This window comes from Macaca fascicularis, chromosome 6 (genome assembly GCF_037993035.2).
Source record: "Macaca fascicularis isolate 582-1 chromosome 6, T2T-MFA8v1.1".
Classification (NCBI taxonomy): domain Eukaryota; kingdom Metazoa; phylum Chordata; class Mammalia; order Primates; family Cercopithecidae; genus Macaca; species Macaca fascicularis.
The window spans coordinates 109,593,219-109,604,044 of record NC_088380.1 but is presented as its reverse complement, the minus strand read 5'-3'; the positions used below and the strand labels follow the sequence as shown (position 1 = coordinate 109,604,044).

At 33.0% G+C, this 10,826-nt stretch overlaps 1 protein-coding gene across 37 annotated transcripts in view; it reads right to left on the bottom strand.

Annotated features, from left to right (window-relative positions):
• Positions 1 to 332: 332 nt before the first annotated feature.
• PPIP5K2 (diphosphoinositol pentakisphosphate kinase 2) overlaps positions 333 to 10,826 on the bottom strand; it is a 77,674-nt gene continuing 67,180 nt past the window's right edge. For 35 of the 37 annotated variants that reach the window (XR_012413995.1, XM_073993994.1, XM_065546607.2 and 32 more), the window contains 2 exons: positions 8,807 to 8,932; positions 333 to 2,018 (listed from right to left, as the gene is read on the bottom strand). Coding sequence is in view for 34 of the 37 variants with exons in the window: in XM_073993994.1 (XP_073850095.1) it covers positions 1,906 to 2,018; positions 8,807 to 8,932 (239 nt within the window). In the remaining 3 variants the exon portion in view is untranslated. The remainder of the gene's footprint in view (positions 2,019 to 8,806; positions 8,933 to 10,826) is intronic. The other 2 variants (XR_012413993.1, XR_012413994.1) reach the window with 1 other exon arrangement.

Sequence of the window (10,826 nt, the reverse complement as noted above, 5' to 3'; positions counted from 1 at the left end):
CACTAAATAGTGATAACTATAATATTTTGCTCTGATATAGTAGACTTTTTATTTGTTTTGGAAAATGATTCTAAGATTTTTACAAACAGACTCTCTACAGAGCAATACTACTGAGCTGGTGACTACAGTAAAGTAACAGTTCTTGCATAACGATAGAAAAAGTGAGTTGTACTGTACTTTCTAGTTTGGAAAGTAATATATTGCTATGTATATAGCCAATAATAAATTTCATTTAATATGTAAGTAGTAGTTAATAAAAAAATTCCTGATTTTTTCTACTTTGAAAACTAAAAAGAGATAAGAAAATTTTAAAAATTTACCATTTAAGTCTCTTTGATTCTGGAAATATTTTAATTAGGTTCCACTTTAAAAAAAAAGTCGTTTCCTTATTACCTCCACAGTGAGTACATTAACTACATTTTCACAAACAGAAAACTTACATATATTCAACTGTTTACAAGACATGTCTCCATATAACACATTTACATTCATGTGAAGTACATGAACTTCTTTAATTGTATATATTTATAACTCTTACATCTGGTACCTTTTAAAACAGCTAACATATAGTATGCTTATTTCCTATAAGTTAATTCATATATGACTAAAGTGAGAAGAATCTCTTTTGAAGAATTACGATAGTTATATTCATACCATGGGAAATCTATAGTTTTTCTAAACGTAAGTTTCAAGCTAAAGCTTTAGCAATTTAAGTTATTTAACTAGCAATGCATGAAATTCTTATCAGATTATCCCATTTGGATTACCAGTTTAAGTCATTTCAAGTGGTTCACAATTATTTGTGCATTGGTTGGGGGGAAAAGCACCAAGGATAATAAATTTATTTTTCATATCATAGATGAAATCACAGCACAATGATTTCAATATCCCTTCAAAAATCTAATCATTTATAAACAGCATTTATTTCAAATGCTCAATCTTTAAGCTTTCTTAGTGTGATCAACTGATACACTAGGGATAAGAATGGAAATGGTTAAAAACAGATGCTATACATAATATGTACTAACTTAACAGAATTCAGATTTCTCCTAACATTGTTGACTTCCATTTTTGAACTGACTTCTTTAGATCTAAAAAGAACTCTGAAAATAAATGTAACATTTATATATTTGTCAACTATACTTAAAAAGAAACTCTAAAGGTGCCTTTCTTGTCAACATATGAAACAAAAGTTTTCCTGATGAACAAGGCACCTTGTATGGTAAGGAAATATATAAAGAAAATATTTTCTACAAATTAATATATAAATCTATGTGCACAAAGGTGTAGTTCTCCCAGCTGCATATGTAATATTTTAAATAACATATAATAAAAAAAATTCAAAACACAGATTGAAAATTAGCCCATGTGGCTAATATTCCAGTTGTTAAATATTGCAGCATATATGTCACTGTAACAATTGGGAAAGATATTCTAATCTAAACGGTTAATGAAATCTCTCTGGAAAGATACTTTAAAAGTCCCCAGTATGTAACCCTGGCTATCAAATTTCAACCTAGAAGTTTTTACAGCTAAGATGCAATCCCATGAATATAAAAGTGTGCACAAAGGCCATCTAATCAGACTCTGCAGTACATAGCATTACTGGTGTGACTTTGGTACGAGCCTGCTGGGCTTTTATGTTCCTTTTCATTACTATGTGCACATGGTAAACATCATATTAACAACAATCAATTTTTATCACTATAAGTTTTGCTACTCACAGAATGCCTACAAACATTGTTTTAAACATTTCCAGATCATGACAAAAGTTCCTTACCTGAATATAAACAAAGAAACCCTTAGATTTAAAAACATTTTTAAGTGAACACATAAATGCATAAGGAGAAACATAAGAACATACTATTTTTATAAGTATAAAAAGTTCCAGCTTCTGCTAAGATTTCATTTCTTTTTCCCAGTGTTTTTTTTGTGTTCATGCGTTTCTGTTTTGCTAGTTATACTCTTTTTCCGAGATGAGGTATTAGGAACAACTGCACTAGAAGGTCCACTTGCAGCTACACAAAACAAAAACAAAAACAAAAAACTATTGCTTAAGTTTACACAAACAATCCAAGTTCAAATAATACTGCTGATTGACAAAACAATTCTTGTTATAACTGTGATGTAAATGAAATGTAAAAATTTAATATAGCATTTTTAACCTTTTACTTTTCAGAATTCAACACAAATATAGAAAGGTAATGACAATGGACTGTGTTCATAAAATTAATTTCTCATTTTACTCTACATTCTTCCTAGGAAATGAATATATTTTTATAATTTTTAACTACCATTCATTGTGCTAATGATTTTTAAATTTATACTTTTGGCCTGGGTCTTTTCCTTTAGCTCAAGACATGTATATACAACTGCCAATTGAAACTTTCTTTAAAGATATCTGACAAGAAAGACAAACCATGTGCATAAACTGAACTCATCATTTTCCCTACAAGCATCTATTTCCTCCTGTATCTTCTATCTTATCCCACTCTAAAAAGCTAAAAGGTAAGAAAACTAGAAGCACTCTTAACTTAGGAATCATCCTTCCATATCTAAACCAACATGAAGTCTTAATGAATTATCAAAAAACTACTCTAGGCCAGGCAGGGTGATTCATACCTATAATCCCAACACTTTGGAGGGCCAATGTGGGAGGATCGCTTGAGCCCAGAAGTTCAAGACCAGCCCTGGCAACATAGTGAGACCCCCTTCTCTACAAAAAACTTTAAAAATTAGCTGGGTGTGGTGGCACACACTTATAGTCTCAGCTACTCAGGAGGCCAAGGTAAGAAGATTGCTTGAGCCTGGGAGGTTGAGGCTGCAGTAAGCTATGATTGCAACACTGTAGTCCAGCTTGGGTAAGAAAACAAGACGTTGTCTCAAAAGAAAAAAATGATAATAATTAATAAATAAATAAAATAAAAAACCATTCTAGGTGGCATTACTTTACTACATTTCTAATATGGATGAATAGATGTATGGGTAAGCTCCTATCAGACCAATCTTCCTACAGATAACAAATATACACTCTGTACTAAATATGAGGAAGAACTACCTGAAGACACTAAATAGTGAACAAGAGCAGGCCGTTACTAGAGAAGAATGAGTACTTGGAAAAAGGGAACAATATGGAATAAGATTCCCCTTCTTTTTAGCCTGAGGATAGGCCCTAATACGCACCATGTACAATGGCTACAAGTCCAACATAAGAAGCAGAAGACAAGTATTGCGGCAACCACAGCTACTAGAAAGTAAGGTGGAAAATCTCAGAAAGGATGAGCCCACAATTCTATTTGTAAATGATGGTCAAATGTATGGCATGAGCAGAGTAAAGTCCAAGGAGCCCAGCTAAAGCAAAATGAACTGAAATTTTTGCCAGCCACTACATGGAACACCATGTTTTACAATCTGAGCTCAGCTAAGGCTAACTCTTTGTTTAAAAACAAACAAAACAATATTTTTTTGGAGGAATATAACAGAAATAACAAAATCCAGAGTTTCTATAACATACCATTCATAATGTCTACAATATAATCCAAAATTAATATACTAAGAAACAGAAAAAGATCTTTCTTGCTGAGAATGCATAAATTGATACAGATCTCTTTGGAGATGAGTCAGATTAACAGACAAGAATTTTAAAGCAACAATTCTAACTATGCTCTAGGACAAAGACACATAAGTTTATAATGAATAAAAAGAGAACAATCCCTGCAAAAAAACTATTTAAAAGAATCAAACAGAACATCTAAAAGAATAAATACCTGAAATAAAAGGTCTGAAATAAAAACTAGATGGGTTTAACAACAGAATGAAAAGTAAGTAAAAGTAAACATCAACCAAATCAACCAAATCAATATCAACCAAATCAACATCTTTTTTGGAGTATTACCAAAAAAGAAAAAAAATATAGACATAAATATGCCATAGTCAACCTGCTGAAAATCAAAGATAAAGAGAAAACACTGAAAGCAAGCACAGAAAAACAACCCATTGCATTTATGCGAACAGTAATTCAAATTAACTAAGTCTTCTTATCAGAAACAATGGGAACCAGAAGACAGTAGAATATCATTAAAGTGCTGAAATAAAAAATTTTCTACCCAGAATTCTCTATTTGGCAAAAACTACACTGCAAAAATGAAGGCAAAATAAAGCCATTTTTCAGACACAATAAAATGAATAGAATTTGTTGCCAACAGACCTGCAGATTAAGAAATGCTAAAAAGCTTCAGGCTGAAGGCAAATGAAACCAGATGGAAACACAGACTTCAAGGAAGGAATAAAGAGCAAAAAATGTGGCAAATATATGGATAAATATAGAACCTCTTTCTCCTCTAAGTTTCTTTAAAATACATATGACTGCTTAAAGCAAATATCATAACATTGTATTATAGTGTTTATAATATATGTGGAAGTAACACATAAGGATAACTATGTATAAAGAATGGGAAGAGGGTAAGGTAAATGAATCTATACAGTGGCAAGGTTTCTGTATTTTACTTTCAGTGGTGCAAAATTAACCCTAAGTAGATGGTGAAAAATTAGGAATATATATTTAGAGCAACAACAACAACAACAAAAATGCAAAAAGATACAGCAAAAGTCCATAGAAAAAGTTAAATAAAATTCTTAAAAATATTGAATTAGTACAAAATAAGGTAGAGTAGGAAAGAATAAAGGTATAATCATCAAAAGGAATAACAGAAAACATAAAGTAGTAGACTAACCTCAACAGATCAATAATTACATTAAATGTTAATGAACTGTAAACTGCAACTATAAGGCAGATATTGTTAGAATGCCTTAAATAAGAAAGTTTGATGACCTATATCACATCAGATAAAACAAACCTTAAAAACAAAACATTAATGGAAATTAAAGAGAAAAAAAGTCATGATAATAAATGAGTCAATATATTAGGAAGATCCCATAATCAAATATGCATTTAATTTTATAACAGAGCTCCAAAACACACAAAGCAAAAATCTGCCAAATGAAAGGGAGAAACAGACAATTCGGCAGTTGTGAGTGTAATTGCTCTCTGTACAATTGATAGAACAACCAATCCCTTCCTTGACCACCTCTCTGCCAAAGAAAAACCAAATAGTAAAGACTCACTATCTGAACATTATCAACAACCTTGACCTCAGGCACAATGATAAAATAGTGTCCATTAGGATCAATGAACTATAAGACAAACATTTGGGTTTTTTTTAGTACACATATTATATTCAAAATATTCCAGATGTTAAGCCATAAAATAAGTCCTACATTTAAAAGACTGAAATGACACGGCGTATGTTTTTATAACTGCAATGGAACTAAATAAGAAATTGATTAAAAACAATAAAAAACCCCTCAATATTTGGAATTTAACCAATATAATTCTAAATATGCAATGGATCAAAGAAGAAATCACACATAAACTAGAAAGTATTTCTAACTGAATGATAATGAAAATACAATATAACATTTGTGAGACGCAACTAAAATGCTTAGAGGGAAACTTAAAGTTTTAAATGTTTGAAATAGATAACAATCAATGACCTAAGAAACTAGAAATAGAGGATAAAAGTAAACCCAAAGAAAGTAGAATGTAGAAAATAATTTTTTAAATAATTAAAATAATTTAAAATAATTTTTTAAAAAATTGTGTTTTAAGGCCGGGTGCCGTGGCTCACACCTGTAATCCCAGCACTTTGGGAGGCTGAGGCGGGTGAATCACCTGAGGTCAGGAGTTCGAGACCAGCCTGGCCAACATGGTGAAACCCCATCTCTACTAATAACATAAAAAAATTAGCCAGGCGTGGTGGCAGTCACCGGTAATCCCAGCTACTTGGGAGGCCGAGGCAGAATTGCTTGAACCCGGGAAGTGGAGGTTGCAGTGAGCAGAGATCACACCATTGCACACCAGCTGGGGCAACAGAGGGAGACTCAGTTGAAAAAAACCAAACAAACAAAAAATTGTGTTTTAAACATAAAACCAACAGAAAAACAAAGAGCCAAAAGTTGGTTCTTTGAAAAAGCCAACAAAATTGATAAATCCCTAGTGAGAATGATCACAAAAAAAGAACACAAATTACCAGTATCATGAAAGTTATTACCACATTCATTAAAAAGATAATAAAAGAGCAACAAATTTGACAACTTACATAAAATGAACAAATTCCTAAAAAAAAATACAACTACCAAAAGTATCACAAAAAGGAAAGATAAATTCTATCAAAATTAATTGAAATAAAATTAATTCTACCAAACATTCAAGGAAGAAATAAAAATATTATAAAAACTCTTTCAGAAAATAGAAAGCACTTCCAAATTATTTTATGAAGCTAGCATTACTCTGATACCAAAACCTGGAAAAAAGGCATTACAAAAACAGAAACAAAAATACTACAGACTAATATCCTATCTTTTACAAATGCAAATGCAAATTTCTTCAAAATCAAATTCAACTATTTTTTGTCAGCATTTTTCTATCTTAACTTCGTGACACATTTGATTGTATTGTTGATCCTTCCTGAAATGCTCTCTTACTCTGACTTCCAAGATATTATTCTATCATGATATTCTTTCCGTTTCTCTGATATACTTTTCCGGTTGATGATCCTTCTTTTTCCCACTTTCTTATCCCATACAGTTACGTGCTACTCTGTTCGTTTGTCTTACCCTATGTTTTTTTCCTCCGAGAATTTTATAGACCTTCATATATATAATATATCATGACTGAGTAGGGTTCATCCTAGAAATGCAAGGTTGACTTAACATTTGAAATGTCAAATATAACACCATTTGTACTTTATTACTTAAAAATGTTGGCCGGGCGCGGTGGCTCAAGCCTGTAATCCCAGCACTTTGGGAGGCCGAGACGGGCGGATCACGAGGTCAGGAGATCGAGACCATCCTGGCTAACACAGTGAAACCCCGTCTCTACTAAAAAATACAAAAAAAAAAAAAACTAGCCGGGCGCGGTGGCGGGCGCCTGTAGTCCCAACTACTCGGGAGGCTGAGGCAGGAGAATGGTGTGAACCCGGGAGGCGGAGCTTGCAGTGAGCTGAGATCTGGCCACTGCACTCCAGCCTGGGCGGCAGAGCGAGACTCCGTCTCAAAAAAAAAAAAAAAAAAATGTATATGAACTAATGCATTTATTATGTGTCTAAAGAACAATGTACTGAGTCAAAATACATTCAAATCCTAGGTCTACCGACTACTACCTATGTAAGCTGAGATTAAGTTACTATCTCTGTTACTTTTTTCATCTGTAATGGACATAAGAATGGTATTGATCTCTAACATTTATAGTGAAAACTATGAGAATAGAAAAAAGCTTATAATATAAGTAACTATACAAATGTTAGCTTTTTGTGGTATATGGGATGCATCACAACTTATATTTAAGATACTTACTCAATTGTCTGTTGTTTCACATACTTATTAGTTGGAATGTGCAAGGTTCAAATCTATAATATTTGTGGTTTAAGATACTGCCCCTGACTTACAAGGCCTGGTAATCTGATAGTAATCAGGTATACTAGATCAAATCAGTAGCACAGAGCATTATTGAAGTTCATGTTTTGATAATCATAAAAATACATTATCAGTGGAAGAGGTCGGATTGAGTCTTGAAGGATGTGAGGTAAAAGGGATAACATTTTAATAGAAAAAAAAGGCATGAATGCTAAGGGAATTTATTTGGGGAGAAGTAAAGAGAGCAGTTTGGATACAATATAACAATAGCAGTTACCATTTCGTGAGTGTTTACTATGTGTGCCAAGTACTTTATATATAAAATTGCAATTATTTCTGACAATTTTATGAAGAAGGTAGTATTACCCTGATTTTATGACTATGAGACTAAAGATCAGAGAGGTTAAGTAACTTGTCCAGAGTCACACAGCTAATAAGTAGCAGAACTGAGATTTTAATCTAGGTTTCTCTGACTGTTAAGCATAAACTCTTAATCAAAAGAACATTTGAGAGCACTAAGAAGAAAAGAATGAAGACATCTGCAATGAGGCCGTTGTCAAAGCTTTGGAGGTATATGAAATTCTCTGAGGAAAAAATATATAGGGTAAGAAAAATGAATAGAGTATCATGTTCTTGTCTGGGATAAGAAAGTAGAAAGAAGAAGGATCATCAAATAAGAAAAGTAGAGGAATAAGATAAATGGATAGAATATCACAATAGAGTAATAGGGTAAGACAGCATTTCAGGAAAGGCCAAAAATATTAAATGTGCCATGAAGCTAAAGTAGAAAAATGCTAATAAAAGAGAGTTAATTTTGGTAGTCACATAATCAGACTGAGAATGGAGAGATGCAAATATTCTCAGTAAAGAGAAAACAATTTTTTTCTTTCTTTTTTTAATACTTGAGACAGGGTCTTGCTATGTTGCCTAGGTTGGGCTTGAACTCCTGGGCTCAAGTAACCCTTATACCTCCACTTCCTGAGTAGCTGGGATTACAGGTGTATACCACTATGCCTGGCCCATAGAAATTTTCATATAAGATGATGCCTTAAACTCAAAAGAAAGGCAAAAGAAGACAGTCCATAAATTAGTTTGGGGAAAAGTGTGATTGTGAAATACATTTTGTGAACAGATGTGGGGAGAGAGGAAGACAACAGACAAAAAACACATATATATCAATAGACTACAATAATAGATTTTTAACCCTTAGGATCATTACGTTCTAGGGAAGTGTAAAGATCCTAATTAAAAACAAATTTAACATTTAAAAAGCAAGTTACTATTCCTCTTATTTCTGGGGCAAATCCACAAACTCAACACACACACCCCTAACCTGGTTTGCTGCTTGCTTTAGTACTCTTTAAGGTAGCGGGTGGTGTTGGGAGGATCTTTGCAGGTGTATACGTATTTAAAGATACTTTTTTTCTCATTATTGGACTGGAACGCAAAGCTGTAGAGGCTGAAAAAAATAAACAAACGTTAATTTAATAATTTCCTGCCAATTATATCTTAACATCACAGAAAATTTCTTATAATTTAGTGAACCTACAAATATTCATAATAACAGAAGAAAATGGTCAAGGTAAGCTTTGCAAGGTAAATTCAGCAAAATCATCTTTTTAAATAAAAAGATAGTTCTCTTATGGCCTTAGACAAATCGATGTTTTGTTTATATTGTAAATAATAAGCATTTAAATAGTATGCACCAAAGGAATGCCAAGAAGAGAGTAACAGACTTATCTTTTGCTGACAGAAACTGAGGTTTTTAAGGCATGGAAAAGAGCTAATGGCATAGTTTTCTTGAATGGTAACAGAGTCAGTAATCCCCTCACCAGGTGTGGTAGTTCATGCTAGAATTACAGGCATAAACCACCATGCCTGGCCAGGGACTGGGAGGATAAATTTCAACTGGCTAATATAGAAAAATAATTTGATTTATTTATTACTTACAATTTAGTTAGGCCAAGGCAGGAAGATCGCTTGACCCCAGGAGTTCAAGACCAGCCTGGGCAACACAGGGAGGCCTCATTTCTATTGAAAATTTAAAAATTAGCTGGGTCTGTGGTTCCAGCTACTCAGGAGGCTGAGGCAGAAGGACTGCTTGAGCCTGGAAGGTTGAGGCTGTAGTGTGCCATAATTGTGCCACTGCACTCCAGCCTGGGCGATAGAGCAAAACTCTGTCTCGGGGGCGGGGGGGAATAAAGAGACAGAGTCTTGAACTGTTTTTCTCTAAGAAAAAATAATAATTATAGATTCGGGGATGTTTCATCTACAAATATAATGGTATACTAAACTACCATATTTAGGAATAAACTAATTAAGTTATAAGTAATAAAAGACACTATTTTCCTATATTAGCCAGTTGAAATTTAACTAAATAAGAGGGAGTGAATTTTAAAGTTGGGTTTTTCCGGTTCTCTTTCTAACTAAGACAGAGAAATTGAAAGGTGTAAAAAGGAGAAGTGGGGATAATTCTTAAGTATGGAATCCTCTAGGCAAGGACAGGCCAAAGTAGGGGATATTAGGAAGAACCAATAATCAAATATGCATTATATAACAGAGCTCCAAAACACACAAAGCAAAAATCTGCCAAATTAAAGGGAGAAACAGACAATTCTGCAGTTGGGAGTGTATTTATCCACTACCAGCATGAGCTTGTAGATTCCCTAAACAAAGGGAGATGCAGCGTGCTTTTGAAAATCAAGATGTGGGCTAGTTATGGCAAATGTGCCTTTGCTGGTTGACACCTACAAAGAATGATTATACATTTAACTGAGAGAGCTCAAAGTAGTTATTAATGAAAATAATCTAAGTGATAAAAAGTCCTTAAAACATCATAAAACAACATAAATTTACTTAGCCCTTTCCTGTTTGCATATTTTTACCCTACTCTATGAACTTCCATCACTAACTTATCCTAATTAATATACCTACTCCTTTTTCTCCAACCTGATATTGTCACTTCCCCATTGTAAGCTATCTTTTAGTATTAATATTTATTTATTTTGCCTTAGGTGAGAAAAAAAACTTGGAAGGACAGAGAATGATTAACAGTTCCTTTTCCCTTGATATAAACACCACAAAATGAATATAATTCTATGTATATGATGATATATATATATATCAAGTTACAGCTTGATAACTCAGAGAACTAATTGCAAATAATATAAATATCCTATGATTTAATAAATATTATTCCTATAGTTACTCTATAAAATGCAAGATTGAAATACTTTCATCATAACTGGCACCCTATTTTCTTTGCTATTCAAAAATAATGAGAAAAATAGAGGCTTTAGAAGACCTGGGTTTTAGTCTTGCTTGACCACTAACTCATTGATTTCCTTAACTGT